This window comes from Panthera uncia (genome assembly GCF_023721935.1).
Source record: "Panthera uncia isolate 11264 chromosome D3 unlocalized genomic scaffold, Puncia_PCG_1.0 HiC_scaffold_9, whole genome shotgun sequence".
In the NCBI taxonomy this organism is placed as follows: domain Eukaryota; kingdom Metazoa; phylum Chordata; class Mammalia; order Carnivora; family Felidae; genus Panthera; species Panthera uncia.
The window spans coordinates 889065-905992 of NW_026057587.1; the positions used below are offsets into that span (position 1 = coordinate 889065).

The 16928-nt window shown below is 52.6% G+C and overlaps 1 protein-coding gene across 1 annotated transcript in view; it reads left to right on the forward strand.

Moving 5' to 3' along the window:
* LOC125915015 (transmembrane protein 132B) overlaps positions 1-16928 on the forward strand; it is a 228163-nt gene that overhangs the window by 204201 nt on the left and 7034 nt on the right. Inside the window, exons 6-7 of the mRNA XM_049620637.1 lie at positions 11324-11529; positions 15131-15401. Of these exons, the coding sequence (XP_049476594.1) occupies positions 11324-11529; positions 15131-15401 (477 nt within the window). The remainder of the gene's footprint in view (positions 1-11323; positions 11530-15130; positions 15402-16928) is intronic.

Sequence of the window (16928 nt, forward strand, 5' to 3'; positions counted from 1 at the left end):
TTCCCCTTCCTTCCCTCCTCTCCTCTTCCTTCCCTTCCCCTCCCTTTCCTTCCTTCCCCTTCCATTCCCTCCCCTCCCCTCCCCTCCCTTCCCCTCCCTTCCTTTCCCTCCTTTCCCCTCCCCTCCTCTTTCTTCCCTTCCCCTCCCTTCCCTTCCCTCCCCTTGCCTTCCCTCCCTTCCCTTCCCCTCCCCTTCTCTTCCCTTCCCTCCCTTTCCTTCCCTTCCCTCCCCTTCCCTTCCTTCCATTCCCTCCCCTCCCTTCCTCTCCCCTCCCCTCCCCTTCCCTCCTTCCTTCTTTCGATTTAAATTCAAGTTAGTTAACATACAGTGGAGTCTTGGCTTCAGGAGTAGAACCCACTGATTCATCACTTCTGTGCAACACCCAGTGCTCATCCCAGCAGGTGCCCTCCTCAGTGCCCATCACCCATTTCGCCCATGCCACCACCCCCCACCTCCTTTCCAGCCACTCTCAGTTTGGTCTCTGTACTTAAGAGTCTTTTATGGTTTGCCTCCCTCTCTGTACTTACCTTATTTTTCCTTCCCTTTCCTTATGTTCATCTGTTGTGTTTCTCAAATCCCACATACACTCTTACTGTGTACATTTTAACATGAGGGAACTTGGTCACCCCGAGCACGTGGCTGTTTGCCAGAACAATGCGGGAGTCTTTAATGAAGCAGCTTAAACTTAAGTCAAACGGATGACTTTAGATGCAGTGGATTCCACTCGTGCCCGGAGCGGCAGCTTTCTCAGACTTCTTCCTGAAGAGAGACCCTTGTTTACAGGGCTGGTGCAGTCTCCACAGTGGCTGCTGTGCCCTCCCGAGCCAGGCCCCCCAGGGAAGCTGCCCCAGGCCATTCTCCCGTCTTCCCTCCGAGTGCCTGGTGGGACTCCCAGAATTCTCACAAGGGGTACAGACTCCCCTACCTTTACAGGCCCCAGTGCCCTCACCCTCTCACAGCAGCCTATACTTGGTCTTTGGCAAGTCAGTAACAGTTTTCACCTGGATTCCTTTGATGTGGCTTTTGTGGCACCCAGAAGTGTCTGCCCCCGGGGAAACACACGCTCAGTGTCCCTTTCTCCCTGCAAGCACACGTCCTTTCTCCAGATTCCAGGTCTGCAGCCCCGTGGGGCAAGTTTTAACTCTGCAGTCTGATAAGGGTGGGAAGAATGTCTTTGCAGCCTTCTCCATCTGTGAGTTGAAACTGGAACCTGGCTGACGTGACTCAGTCTCTGATTTTTATCCAGCAGAGAAGAACCCAGGCCCCTTGTTCTAAGAAGACTTTAAGTAAAAAGTAAGAATGAACGGAACAGAGAGATGGGATCAGAGGTGACTGCAGCCCCTGTATGATCAATAAATCAGGAGGGTATTGGGTCAGAACGCACAGCCTGGACCACTGGCTGCCCATGACTAGGCAGGCGACCTACCTGAGCCTTAGTTTCCTCATCTGTAAAATGGGATGAAGAATAATTTTCCCGCAGTGCTTAAGTGCAGGATTGTTCAAATTAAGGGCCACTTTTTATGGGCTCTGACTAGCATTTTGTAAAAACTGACAGAATGGGGGGGCGCCTGGGTGGCTCAGTCAGTTAAGTGTCCGACTTCAGCTCGGGTCATGATCTCGAGGTTCGTGAGTTCGAGCCTTGTATCAGGCTCTCTGACCTTCCCTGGCTCGTGCTCTCACTCTTTTTGAAAAAAAAAAAAATTAAACACTTAAAAAAATGATGGAATAGGATGGCTCAGAGTGGAATAAATGGTATGGAGGGCATCGGAACAGAATAAAAAATTCCGAGTGACAGGTAGTGAGGGTAAGTACTTTTTCACGGAACTTTAGTTTCTGTCCCTTGTATATACATCTTGTGGATTGGTCATAACGTAAGATGTATTTTCTGTGGTGGCTTGGGATTCACAGCACTGTTTGAGACACACTGTCATCGAGTGCATCAATTAGTTACTCCTACGTAACAAACGGCCCCCGTATCTCAACCGCGGGCCACCATAAGCACTTCGTCATTGCTTGCGGGCCTCCAGGTCTGCTGGGGTTCAGCTCATCCAGGCCACAGACATCGAGAGGGCAAACCCAATCCTTTAACTATGTTTGGAGTGTTTCATTGTGGCATTTTTGCTAAAAATTCTATGGCACAAAGCGAGTCGTTTGCCCAAACCCAATGTTACGGAAGAAAGTATGTTTTGCCTCCGGGGGGCGGGGGGAACAGCAGAGTCGCATGGCAAAGGGAAGGGTGCTGTGCTGGGCACAGTCTTGAAATCTGCCACATGAGGCCACTGAGAATCTCAGATGCCACAGTATTTCATAAATTGTAAACTGCAGTCCGTTAGGTTTCGTCTTCCTAGCTACCCACCGGGGACCAGAAAGGTCATACCTGTGTTAAGAGAATTCCTCACTGATCCCCCCTTGGGCCCTGGAAAACTTCCCCCGATCTTTCCCTGTCCACTTGCTTGCAAACTATTCATTTGCACTTCTGTGTACGTAGATTTTCGTCCTGTCTCCTATTTTGGCGGCTGGACTGAAGAACCTCCCTGACGAGGTCGGTTTTCTTCTCCGTCTTGTTACACAACAGGTTACCGGCTCGGGGGTGCTGGAGCGTTACAACACGGTTTTCTATCAGCCGCTTGCATCTAGCGCTCACTCAGGAAGGGTTGATTCTGTGAGCTCCTCTTGAGCCGTGAGTTCCAGGTGGTCAGGCGATGAATTTCTCCTCTGCCCCAAATCCTGTCTTGAGCCTCCCCCGCCAGGTGCGGGTCTGTTCCGCTGCCTAGTGCCCATGTGTCTCCAGGGTCTCCTGCAAGGTTGGTGCCTGCACTCAGGTTCTGTCCACGCCTTACTTGACCTCCCCCCGCAGCACTGATAACCGGTCACACCGTCTTCGAGCACCTCCGTCACTTACCTGCCAAGACACCTGCTCTCCTGTGCCTTCCCTTTGTAACAAACCGGCCCCATGTTTTCAGTGTCCCTTACTGTGTCAGTTCGTGACCTGGAAGTGTTGGCCCGCCCGAGGCTCACACACGGGGTATCCTTCCGTCCCCTGGCTCTGAACGTGGCATGTTGGTGCCGGCATAACCCAAATGTATTTCCTCAGACCGAATCTCTCATGAGCTGTACGCTCGGGTCTCCAACTTCTCACGTCACATCTTCATCCAAATGTCTAATAAGCATTTCAAATGTAACATTTTCAAACCCGAGCTCCGGACTCTTTCTCTCCGCCTCTCCCGCAGCCTCCCCTTGTCTCAGGGATGCCGGTGCCATTTTTTCCTGTGTTCTCAGGCCCAAGCCTGAGACACCTGTCTGTGTCTTGCCCACGTCACCCAGGGCTACCTGCACGGCACATCCCGCGTTGGACCACTTCTCACTGCCTCCCTCCCTCCCACCCTGATCCGAGCCACCCTCGTGTCGCTGTTGGACCGGCTCAGTGGACCCTACACGGTACCCTGTCCTTCTGATGCTGCCGGAGGCTTCCTGTTCACACTGTCTGACCATGCCGTTCCTTTCCTCCAGACTCCTCACCTTCTCGTTATCCTCGCTTAGTGGGGTCACATCCAACCCCCTGGCTACCTTTCTGCCCTACTTGCCCTCTTTTCCTGGTCCCTGAATATGGCAAGAAAATCCTGTCTCAGGGCCTTTGCACTTCCTGTTTCCTCCGCTTTCAGAGATGTGCATGTTCTCACGACTCCCTCCTTGCTGCGTGTATTGTCTCTGCTCGAACGCCTGCCCGTTCCCACTGGACGGGCCCCTCCGTCACCACCGCCTGTGCTCCCACCTGCTCCAGCTTTCTTTCAACCCCCCCCAGTGACCTGATGTGTATGCTCTATCCACATGCTGCGTGGCTTCTCTGTCAGACTTCTGCATCTTTAACAGCAGGGCCTGTGTGCCCCCAGCTCCGTCCCCAACACTGAGGACAATTCCCAGGTCTTAGATGATATTCACGAAACACTTGTTTTGTTTTCTTAATGTTAATTTATTTATTTTTGAGAGAGAAAGAGGCAGGGAGACAGGGAGGCAGAGAATCCCAAGCAGGCTCCACACTGTCAGCGCAGAGCCCAGCACGGGGCTCAAACTCACAAACTGTGAGATCATGACCTGAGCAGAAATCAAGAGTTGGACGCTTAACCAATTGAGCCGTCCAGGGCGCCCCCCACCCCTCCTCACAAAACATTTGTTAAATGAGTGGATGACTTATTCTTATTTTACAGCTGAGGGATCTCAGGCAGAGAAGAGTTACGTTTTGTCAAAATACACTGTAGCCCTGAGCTCTTGTCTCTGAATCCTCTAAATGACAGAACGGTGAATGTCAGAGCTGGAAAGTTTAGTGTCCTCGGGTTCACGGGTGCGGAGTCTGGCCCCGGAGGACGGGGAGTGATGTTCAGATGTGAGGGGGGAAGGCTTTGATGGAGGACCTTGGTCTCAGGACCTCAGTCTGGCTTCCACTCGCTGGACTTGAGGACTAATGATCAAGCTAGTCTGAACTAGTCCATACCTAATGCTTGGTGACACAGAGCACATCCGTGGTGCCTGGAGCCAGGGACAGTGGGCCAAAAAGAGGCACAAGGGGTCTTCTCTTCTGGGACCAGGGGAATGTTCCGTGTCCGAGCGTGGTGGTGGTTTCATGGGTGCGTGCACCACCACCCTCCTCCAAGTGTGCCTTGAAACAGACACGGAACATAAATTAGACCTCAGTAAGGTGGGCATGAAATCCCAGCGTGCGTATTTGGGTCTTGCTTTTTGGGGGCAGGACCGTGGGGTGGTAACACTCAGTGCTGAAGAGCCCCTGATTCAGGGGGGTTGAGTGCAGACCCCTGCTCTGCCCTTCACCAGCTCTGATCCCTGGAGAAGCAGCCCCTCCTGGGCCTCAGTTTCCCCATCCATGCTACAGGGACAAAACACCTAACATATGTAGTCTTTGGAGGATTGAATGAGTATACTTCTACTTGTAAAGTTTTTGAAAAGCAATGCATGAGGGGCGCCTGGGTGGCTCAGTTGGTTAAGCGTCCAACTTTGGCTCAGGTCATGATCTCTCAGTTCGTGGATTCGAGCCCCGCGTCGGGTTCTGTGCTGACAGCTCAGAGCCTGGAGCCTGCTTCGGATTCTGCGTCTCCCTCTCTCTCTGCCCCTCCCCTGCTCATGCTCTCTCTCTGTCTCAAAAATAAATAAAAACATTAAATAATTAAAAAAACAACAACACATGTACCTAGTAAGCAGTCAGTACATGATAGGTATTATTCCTTTTTGTATTTTTTGGAAGTGTAAAAACTCAAGGGAAAATAAATGTTTTTTGAGTACCTATGGTTCCTCAGACAGTGCATTTTGCTAAACATGGTAATAAATACAAATGGCTTGATTCAGATGACAGTAGAATGTCAAAGCTTTTTTCTTAATTTCCTTTTGCCGATCCTAATATGGGATTTCAGCCCTGTGTGTGTGTATGTGTGTGTGTGTGTGTGTGAATTGTGAGAAACATACTATCTGCCTGTATGCTTTTTTCCTTTCTTGCACTTTGTTGGCATGGGGGAGGGGTCTCGAGGGAAACCTTATGCGCAATCCTTCTCCCCAGAAGGATCGACAGTGTGGCAAACTCACAGGGTGGCTGAAATACAGACTCAATTGTTTGTCAATAGGAAATGAAGTCGATGATCTATCTTATAGGATCCCCCAAGGAAACCTGTTTTCATCCGGAGAGCCTGTATTTTCCTCTCTTACTTGAAAGTAATGTAGCTGCAAAAGCGTAATTTGACAGTGAAATATTAACCTCTGAAGACAGTCTTCCCAATATGACATTTACAAGCCATCTCGCACATGCTCACAGAGGAACGCGGCCCAGGGTGTCTGCTTCCAATGTCCACCTTCCTGTCGCCAGCTCCTTACATTAGGATTCATGGCATTTGGTGTTCGATGTTCCTTTGGGGGCTCAGAGAACCCTGAAGGTATCACTTAGATGGGTGGTGGGAACCCGGCTGATCTTTATCTTGCCGTGTGCTCCTGTCCCCTCCTGACACAGACGCACACGGGTGGCATAACACAGAGATCTCAGGTGCTAGCCACAAGGCCATATTCATAGTGGGAATCCAAATTAATCGGATCTTTGACCTGCAACTTTCTCAGCTTTGCTCTTTGCTTCTTCTACTGGTCTGTCTCCTCTCACGATCTACTGAACGAACTTTTGTCTGAACGTTATTAACCTGATAACCTTGCCTTTGGTACCTCTTCCTCCTTCTTACCCAGACATGCTACTCATGGGCCACAGGGATAACCGCACCCAGAGGAAACTATGGAGACACGTTGCCATTGAGTGTCTGTCTGCTGAACACCTCAGTTTGCTATGCGCTGTACTAGACCTAGAGACACAGCGGTTAAGAGGGGACAGGTCCAGGGGCTCCTGGGTGGCTCAGTCAGTTAAGTGTCCAACTTCGGCTCAGTTGATGATCTCACGGTTCATGAGTTCCAGCCCTGCCTTGGGCTCTGTGCTGACAGCTCGGAGCCTGGAGCCTGCTTCGGATTCTGTGCCTGCCTCTCTCTCTCTGCCCCTCCCCTGCTCTCTCTCTCTCTCTTTCAAAAAATAAATAAATAAACGTTTAAATGTTTAAAAAAAAAGAGGGACAGGTCCCCGTTCTCAAGCAGATCACCTCCAGGTGGGAAACAGAGAAGAACAAGAAAGTAAGCAGGAGCATTCCAACAGGGATCAGTGTCGGAAGGTAAATTGTCCCGCGTTGCATAGCTAAGAGCTACCCAGTGCAGTCAGTACAGTGTAAGCCATAGGACATGAGCACTACGCGTGTTGTGGGTGATGCGCTGTAAATAATGCAGAAATATTGTAAATACAGTCTACATAGGAGCACACCCAGTAAATCAGAGAATAGGGTACTAGGGATGCAGAGTGACCAGGCGAGCAGGTGCCAAGTTTAAATTAGAAATGACTCAGGGGCCCCTGGGTGGCTCAGTCGGTTAAGCCTCTGACTTCGGCTCAGGTCATGATCTCACGGTTCATGGGTTCGAGCCCCTCGTGGGGCTCTGTGCTGACAGCTCGGAGCCTGGAGCCCGCTTCGGATTCTGCGTCTCCCTGTCTCTCTGCCCCTCCCCTGCCCTCACTCTGTCTGTCTGTCTCTCTTTTTAATTAAAAAAGTTTTAAATAATAAAAAAGAAATGACTCCGACAATACCTTCTGTGGAGGGACATCTGGGCTATCCTGCAAAGTGCATGCTGCTTTCGGTGGCCAGTGACAAAGAAACCATGGACTGAACGGCTTTAACCCCAATAGATCACCTGTGCCAGCAGTCCAAGGGGTGGGGGTTCCAGGTGGGCTGGTCCAGTGGTCCGTCCAGCGCACGCAGGATGCGGTTCCTCCTGCCCTTCTGTGCTCGCCTTGTCAGCCTGCTCCTTGGCCAGCTCCCTCCCGGCTCTGAGGTCACCGCTGCAGTCCCCGTCGTCGTCATCTGCGGTGTGACAACATCCGGTAGGACAAGGAGGGCAGCTTCCTGCGCGTCGCAGAGCAAGGAGACCCTTCCGGGTGTCCCAGGCGGCTTCTCACACCTCATTGGCGGGAACCGTGTCACGTGGCCTCCCCTAAACCAGTCACTGGCAAGGACGGGGGTTGGCGTAACTGCCTCAGACGCGAGCGACCCGCAGGTCTCAGGCACCGGAGGATCGGGGATCGAGGAAGGGGATGGGGGCCGGGGGGATGAGCCGGGGGTATGAGCCGGGAGGGCCCCAGGGCGAGAAGGTAGGCCGGCTAGGAGGGAGCCTGTGCAGGGGGCGGGGTGTGTGCCGGGGAAGCCTGGGGGAGGCGCGTCCAGGAACTGTAATCGCGACTTTGCATTTTGTCCCGCGTGCCTCGGGAAGTCGCGGGAGAGGCCCGACGTGTGAGCGGGCGGAGGAAAGAGCCCTGGGCCAGGGTCGCATTGCTGCGCGCGCACCCTCGACGCCCTCGCACGTGACACTCCCTTTTCTATCGAGGATTCGATGCAGGTGGGGTGAGGGTTGTGCTGCCTGGCTCGCATCAAGAGGGGAGAAGGCCGCAGGCGGAGAGGTCCGAGGCAAACACTGGGTGCCTACTAACCAGCCCTCGTTATTCGCGCAAGTCGTATCCTGGAAAAGTCCCGCAAACACTGAATTAGCAAATGCGAACCTTCAGGGGGAGATACACACGCATACACACCTCCCGTAGGCTGTCGTCTTGAATCCTAGAAACAACTCATCCTGGGAGAGCCTCTTCATTTTGCAAAAGAGAGGATGAGGTTGGGAAGCGTGCAGTGGCTTGCCTGAACCACCCCCACCCCCAACTAACCAGGAGCTAGCGCAGGGATTGGAGCCCCGTGCACCTGCCCCCCCAGCCGGAGCCCTGCCCCCCTCCCGTGTCCAACCCCTGGTCGTCTGTGTGTGAGGGGCTGAGACAAGAGGACAGAGCATCGGCCGCTGGGAGCCTGTGCGTGGGGCAGGTGACTCAGAGCTCACGCCCCGCCAGCTTCCACACGTTGCCGGGACAGTGGTGGGAGCGGTAGGTACATTCGAGAACACGGAGTCCACAAATAATAAGGCTTATCCACAAACAAACGTCTTTCTTCGCGGTTTTGAAAGCTGGGGAGTCTGAGATCGGAGTGTGGGCGTTTGGGGAGAGCCCCCCCCCCCACCCTGGTTTACAGACCGCCTCCTGGTGGTGTTCTCACGTGAGGGAGCAGAGGAAGGAATTCAGCTTTCTGGGGTCTCTTCTTGTAAGGGCGCCGATCCCCTCACGGGGGCTCCACACTCATGACCCCACCGCCTTTCAAAGGCCCCATTTGCAGATAGCGCCATATTGGGGGTTAGGGGTTCAACATGGGAATTGGGGGGGCACCAACACGCAGTCCAGAAATCTGCTATGTCTTGTACACATTACGACGCACCTCACAGCCTAGCACTCAGCAGGACCGACCTCATCTGAGCTGTTTTAATTGAATTAATCAAGGACGGTGACACACACTTTCTTGTAAGGGTAGGCACGTCCCAGGAGAAAGAAACCAAGTGCATTTCGAAGGCCTCTGACTTTGTTACATTCTTCATTTAAGTTCGTCCACTCAGGCCATCCCTCACTGCCTGAACGATGAGGCAGGTTGAAGTCTGCATGAGCCCCGAAGGGGTATATAGACTGTCACTGTGTCGAGATTTCATTTCTTAGGCACAGAAAGGGTCTCGCGGTTTCCAAAACAGGTGTGTTCCTGATGGTGGGATGTGTTTGGTTTGTTTTTTTTTTTAATGTTTTATTTTTATTTTTGAGACAGGGAGAGACAGAGCATGAACGGGGGAGGGTCAGAGACAGAGGGAGACACAGAATCTGAAATGGGCTCCAGGCTCTGAGCTGTCAGCACAGAGCCCAGCGCGGGGCTCGAACTCACAGACATCGAAATCATGACCTGAGCCGAAGTCGGACGCTTAACTGACTGAGCCACCCAGGCGCCCCTTGAGGTGATTTACAGGGGGCATGAGGGTGGGTGGAAAGCCAGAGCCAAGGGGAACCTGAATTTTCCACAAATGCGGGAGGGTTGAGGTCTATTCTGTAGGAGGTAGGACCGGGAAGGTTCTAGAATCGGTGCCGTCCACCTGAGCCAGCGGTTTCTCTGAAATGGGGCTCCCACCCCTTTCTGAGTGTCTGAGGGAAGGGCAGCCGGGCCCGGCATCGTGTCAGCGTCACAGGATCTTGAAGTAAGAACGAGTTTTAACCTTCTATTTCTGCTCTCATCGAAAGTCTCGCTCTCTTCGAAATCCTGGGCACAATCCTGCCGATTTACGTTCCTCGGGCATGCCCCTGGAGACAGCTGATTTGCTCCCGTCATCCTTTTTCTTCTCCCTTGTCCCTGGAGGGCACAGACTTCAGGCTGCCCAGTCCTCACAGGAGCCAGCTTGACACGGCCACCCTGCAGCACCCCGCTCACTGCTTTGAGGACCAGGGTTACCCAGTCAGTGTCACTGGGATTTCAGCCCATGTCTCTGCTAGTGGCCGTGGTCAGATCTACTTAAAGATGGCTGAAGGGGCGCCCGGGTGGCTCGGTCGGTCAAGCGTCCGACTTCGGCTCAGGTCATGATCTCACGGCCCGTGAGTTCGAGCCCCGCATCGGGCTCTGTGCTGACGGCTCAGAGCCTGGAGCCTGCTTCGGGTTCTGTGTCTCCTCTCTCTCTGCCCCTCCCCTGCTCACACTCTGTCTCTCTTTCTCCCAAAAATACGATAAAACGTTAAAAAACAACAACAACAAGGAGGTTTGCTCTTGGAGTTTGGAAGTTGGCACTTCTGACCTTGCTCGGGACACGAGCGTCTGGGGCTCAGAAGGGAGGCCTGGGCTGTGGGTACCGACTCAGGTGAGGAAGACGAGGTCAGAAGTAAGTCCTCGTTTGTGGCTCGCAAAACACACTGCCTGGTGGCACTCAGGTCCGCCAGCGGCTCAGACTGACGCGGGACCCCGAAAGCAGCGTGTGGCCCGAGCCAGTTGGACCACATCCCTGGCCTCAGCCCCTTCACCTGTAGAATGAGACTGTGGACCCCTCGCTGTTGCGATTCTGTGGTGAATTCTTGGTTTCGGTGTCCCCTGCACCTGGAGGTGACCCTTGCCCCCTCCACGGCCTCCCCACCTACAAACCTCAGTGACATTTTCCGGAAGGTCCAGAAGAGACGTCATCAACATTTTACTTGTTTATCCGGAAGGGGTGGAGTGAGATAGAGGCTTAAATCGTCCGATACGTAACCTGCTAACACGTGCACGTTAAGAGGGTCCCCCCCCCCAGGTGCCGAGTCCAAAAACCACAGCAAAATGCTACACCCTCACTTCCAGTCTGCAAAAGTGCAGTTTAATGGGGGCACAAATAATTATATCCCCGTTTCGGGAGTATTTCCTACAAGGATTTTAACGCAGTGCCAAGCTTTCTTGGTTTGTATGGCTTGAATAAAGTCGTTTTTCTAAAGCGACATATGGCTACCTTTCATGCATCTTCAAACATGGTGAAGTGAAATATGTTGCACCTGGGGTTTGATTAGTGGTGGTTTGAGTACATAAAGAAGGTGAGGTAGAGGGGAAAAACAACCCACGAAAGAAGCAACAAAGGTTATAGAACTCCATTAAATTATGTTTATGGTCTTACTTGTCAGTATTTCGTAACGCAAAATGGTTTTCCTGGAGTCTGTTTATCAGTATTTGTCGCCAATTAGTGCCTACAAATTACCTTTTGTTGGAATTACCAACAGATGAGACGCTATTGTCTCGGCGACTAATAAATCAGAGTCTGCGAACTTTCTCTGCCTCCTTGCCGCCGGTGTTTTCCCGGATGCAGCTCGAGACTCTCACTTCTCCCAAAGGTCTCCAACCACTGTGACTCCATTTTCGTGAACGGGAAGGAGGTGAGGAGCAAAGTGTACACGACCGTGAACTTCACCCACCAGCACTTCACGTCTCAGCTGGAAGTGACCGTGTGGGCGCCCAGGCTCCCCCTGCAGATTGAGATCTCAGACACGGAGCTGAGCCAGATCAAGGGATGGAGGGTCCCCGTGGCCTCCAACAGAAGGTGAGCAGCCGAGGGAGGGCCGGGTCCTGGCGCCCGGATCCCCGGGGAGATGCGCCCGCAGGGGGTCACGGCGGTCTCGGACTGGGGCTCAGAGGGGTCTGACTTTGGGCACGTACTAGCCTTCGACGTGAGGAGGGCCTCACGGAGATACGGGTCGTGTCCAGCTCGTGGCACAGTTGCTGGGACTCAGTATAATGTTGCTCTGCACGCAAAGCACAGAGCACGGGGTGTAGGCGTTTCTTTCTATTCCCCACTGCCCCATCGTTCCTTCCTGTGCTGCTCGTTTTCAGTTCCCTGCTTATAAATGTCGACCTCCATCCGCGGAGCCTGGCGCAGGGGTTACGTTGTGGGCCCTGGCATGAAGCTGCTGAAGTTTTCACCCTTGCGAGCTTTCCCACTTAGAGCTGTGTGACCTTGGGCCAGTTGATGAACCTCTCTGTTCCTCAGTTTCTTCATCTATAAATTGGAGGTGACAATATCACTGAAGAGAGTTGTCCCAAAGACAAAATGACGAAGTGTAGTACCCAGGCTTCTAAAGACGACCCCTCTGTAACATTCCCACCTCCTGGCTGTTCACTCAAACCCCAACCTGGAACGTCTACGAAGGGATTTTACAGATGGAATTAAAGTGCTGAATCCATTGACCTTGAGATGTGGGGAGTGTCCAGGTGGCCCTGGAAAGCAGAGGTTTCTCTAGCGGGAAGGTGGTACCGTTCAGTGTGTGACCTTTTCGAATGGACTTGTTTTTATCCAGCAGAAGTCCCTTGAGATCCACCCCAGTTGTTGGCGGTATCGAGCATTCCTGTAGTTGTATTGTTGAGGGGTGATCCGTGGGGGGTATCATCTTAGTGTACTGAATCGTCCACAGGAGGCCACGCATGCTGTCACCAGGTGGCGGCTCTCATGGATGGAGCCGCCATGACCCTCCTGTGCAAGCTTGTGTGTGAGCATAAGTTTTCTGGGGAAGGTGCCCAAGGGTGTAACTGTTGGGTCGCGTGATAAGGGCGTAGTTAATTTTAAAAGAAACTGCCGAACTATTTTCCAGAGGATGTACCATTTCACTCTCCCAGCAGCCACATGTATGTCAGCTAGTTACTCCATTCACACCCTTACCGGCACTTTAAGACAGCACATACTGCATGGTCCCATGTAGAGTGATCTAGAAAGTGGAAAACAGACTGGAGGTCACCGTGGATTAGGGACTGCATAGACTATCAAGGGGTAGCCCAGGGCATCCCCGTGGGGACGGACTAGTTCTGTCTTTCGGTCGTGGCTATGGTTCCGTGAATCCTCTGGTGATAAAAGTGCATAGAACCACACACGCTCACGTGCACTGGTTAAACTGTGAAAACCTGAATGAGCCCTGTGGTTTGTCCCAATGTCCGTTTCCTGGTCTTGGGATTATACTGTGATCATGCAAGATGTTAGCAGAGCAAAGAGCATACGAGAGAGAACTCCCTGTACGTGATTTTTTAACTTACAGTGAATTTCTAATTAATGAAAAATTTAACGTTTTTCAAGTTATTTTTTAGAGAGAGAGAGAGAGAGAGAGAGAGAGAGAAGGAGAGGGAGAATCCCAAGCAGGCTCCGTGCTGTCAGTGCAGAGCCCAACTCAGGGCTGGAATTCACACACCATGAGATATGACCTCACCCAAAATTAAGAGTCTGCCGCTCAACCAACTGAGCCACCCAGGTGCCCCAAAATTTAAACTTAAAAAAAAAACTAGAATGCTATCTGTCCCAAAATGACAGAATGGTTTGATTAATACAGTATTTCTAATTCTTCATTTATTCACTCACCACTTTTATGATATTGCCCCTTTTGAATGCCACCTATAATGTATACTTAATATTGTTCTTTTTTTCGCTTTTATTCACTTACTTAAGGGAAATTTTACATAACTATCGAAAATGGCCAACTGGTAGAAATTAATGCGGAGAAAAGAAAACGTCGGTGTTACATTCTGTATAGATACTGCTGTTTGTATGAGTTGGTCTTTTTTTTTTTAATTTATTTCTTTCTCTTGAGAAAGAGAGAACAGGGAAGGAACAGAGCGACAGGGAGAGAGAGAGTCCCAAGAGGGCTCCCCACTGTCAGCACAGAGCCTGATGTGGGGCTCCATCTCGCAAACCATGAGGTCATGACCTGAGCGGAAACCAAGGGTCGGACGCTTCACCAGCTGAACCACCGGGTGCCCCTGGCTGAGCTGGTCTTTCATGAGTCGATCAGCAAGTGTCACATAAGCGTCAGGGACAGCCCAGCACCCCAGAGGCCTTCATTCCCCGTGATCAAATCGGAAGCACTGAAAAGTAGAATGGGAATAACTTTGCACAATGTCATTGCGTGTTTTTGGTGATATGTCCCTTTGCCACTAAAGCCATCTCACTTACCAGCACAGATATTTACTCCTCGCTTTGGGAGACCACAACATGCTTCTTTATGGATGCTGGTTACACACCCTTCCTTTCCAAATGGTCCCCAGACCTTTCAGGGAGGCAGGCGGGTACATTTTAAAGAAGGTGGGTTTCCGAAGTCAAACGGAACTCTGTAAATTTGCTGATCGCCAGCTGTCCAGGCCGTGTGTTAACCACTCCGAGCCTCGGCGGCTTCGTGTAGAAATAGGAACCTCTTTCATGACTGTTTTGAAGATGCAGGGAGGTCACTATAAGGAGGAAGAGGGCACCGAGGGGCACAGCAGCCGGGGCGTGGACCCCGCCCCTAGATGGCTAGCCCTGTTAGCTCTATGATCCCGTGAGTGGGTAGACCCAGACCCAGTGCATAGTAGGGCTGACTCAATGTGTCTGAATTACAGCCACTGGCTCCCCTGCCACCCCTGTCTGCCCACGGTCGTAGACCCTTCCCCAAGCAAGGTGCTCTCGCAAAGGCACACAGGACCGGTTCCTCTCGAGGGGAAGGTCCTGGAATAGCAGAGTCAGCGAGGGAGGACTTTTCCCTGGGGCCGTGCACAGGCGGGGCGGCAGTTGAGGTCCTCTGAGCCAGGGCGCCTGAGATTCCCGCAGGAACCCCTCAGCAGCTCTGTGACCGAGTGCCATGGGTGGGCCAGGGGGTGAGAAAGGGCACTCTGGCCTCCCTGTCCAGGGCCAGCCGGGAGACAGTGCTGAGCCATCCTCAGGGGCCGTCCTCCCCCGCTCACACCTGACCGCACCCCTGGAGGGAGCAGGGGGGCAGCCAATCTCGCTGCCTGGGCCTGTGTGGGACTCGCGTGAGGAGTGAGAACTGGGTCCAGCAGCTCTTCTGACCCGGGACCTCACGGTTCCCGCAGCGGGGACAGTTTCAAACCACAGAGTTCCAGAACGCAGGGCGGGGACTCAACCTCTGCCTATTTGGGGGCAGCATGTCCCGCGGTGCTGGGCGCATGCTGGGCGCGTGAAGGCAGGGGCGGCGCTCGCCTTCCGTGCTCCAAGCAGGTGCACAGGGACCACCGAAAAGGAACAGACGGGGGACGAACCAATGGTGCGCGGGCCCGGCGGGTAGCAAAACCACGCCACGTGTTCTGACGCTTCCAGAGAAGCTGGAAGGCGAGGTGTGCGAAGCTCCTCCACGGCCGTGGCGTTGATCCTGGTTTGTCTGTGTCCCCAGGCCCACCCGGGAGAGCGAGGACGAGGAGGACGAGGAGAAGAAGGGGCGAGGCTGTTCCCTGCAGTACCAGCATGCCACGGTGCGTGTCCTCACCCAGTTTGTGGCCGAGGCGCCCGACTTGAGTCAGCTGAGCTACATGCTGGGCCCCGACTGGCAGTTTGACATCACCGACCTGGTGACGGATTTCATGAAGGTGGAGGAGCCAAGGATCGCACAGCTGCAGGGCGGCAGGACCCTGGTGGGCCGGGAGCCGGGGATCACCACCGTGCAGGTACGGGCCACCCCCTCCTTGCCAGGGCCCCAGCCCCAGCCCCAGCCCCAGTCTGTACTGACGAGCGTCCAGGTAGATGCCGCCGTGCAGGTGTGTGTGTGTGTGTGTGTGTGTGTGCGCGTGTGTGTGCGCACGCACGCACAAGAGAATCATGACCGGCTGTAGAACATTCACCAGTTTTCATAATCTAACTTAAATTAATTTTTGCATTTCAGGGAGAGTTGAGGGGAAGAAAAAAATCCCTAATTTCTTTTACCGCCAAAGCTAAATGAAACGCACAGTGGAAGCCACCTTTCCCCCAGTACGATAACTTACTCTTCATATACCACTAATTAGAAGACGGTCAAACCCGAGAAAACTAGTTTTATTTTCCTAACCTTGAGGGTTAACCACTTAGCTATATGTTACACTTTGAACAGTGGACAGAAATTTAAAAGAAAGTTTTTTTAATGTTTATTTTTGAGAGAGAGAGAGACACCAGACAGACAGACAGAGCATGAGTGGGGGAGAGGCAGAGAGAGGGAGACACAGAATCCAAATTGGGCTCCAGGCTCCGAGCTGTCAGCACAGAGCCCGACGCGGGGCTCGAACCCACGAACTGTGAGATCACGAGCTGAGCCGAAGTCGGACGCTCAACCGACTGAGCCACCCAGGCGCCCCGTGGACAGTAAATTCTTCAATAACATGTTTGCACTAAAAAGAATTTAAAAATCCACAGTGAAGTGCTCTGTATTTTACTAGAGGAAGAGTAAAACTATTTTTCCGGTCAGTTTGAATGGCATAATTATGCAGAGATACTGCAGCACGTTTTCTAGCAAAAATTTAAAGTGTTACCACTCGTAGTTAATTAAGTCATATTTTAGGTGGTGCCACAGCCAATGTTGACGAAACTGGATGAAACGTGCAATATTTTGTGTTATTCTTCCGTGGCTCTGTAGCACGTTATCACAAAACGAGCGGCTAAAGGCACGCCTCATTTATGAACTCAGTTCTGTAGGTCGGGAGTCGACGAGAGCTGGGCTGGGTTCTCTGCTGAGGCTGTCACAAGGCTGCGGTGAAGGTGATGGCCAGGCTGGGCTTCTCTGGGGGCTTTGGGAAGGATTTGCTTCCCAGCTCATTCAGCTTGTTAGCAGAATGCAGTCCCTCACGGGTGTGGGACTGAGGAGTCTGTTTCCTCATGGACTGTTAACAGGGGCCACTCACTGCTCCCAGAGGGGCCACCCACGTCATGTCTCATGTGGCCCCTCCATCAGCAGTAATAGCTGGGTCAAATCCTTCTCACACTTTGGATCTCTGTGATGTTCATTACACCCCCCCCCTCCGATAATCCAGGATGAGCTCCCTGTTTGAAGGTGCACCTGCCGTAGAAACGCCAACATAATCATGAGAGTGATTTCTCATCACATTCCCAGGTTTGAGAATTTAGTGAGGACATCTTCGGGGCGGCGGGGAGGGGGGCAGCTCTGGAAATTCTGCCTGCTGGATATTCCTGTCCATTCGTTAAGCACCACTGGTTGCAAACTAGAT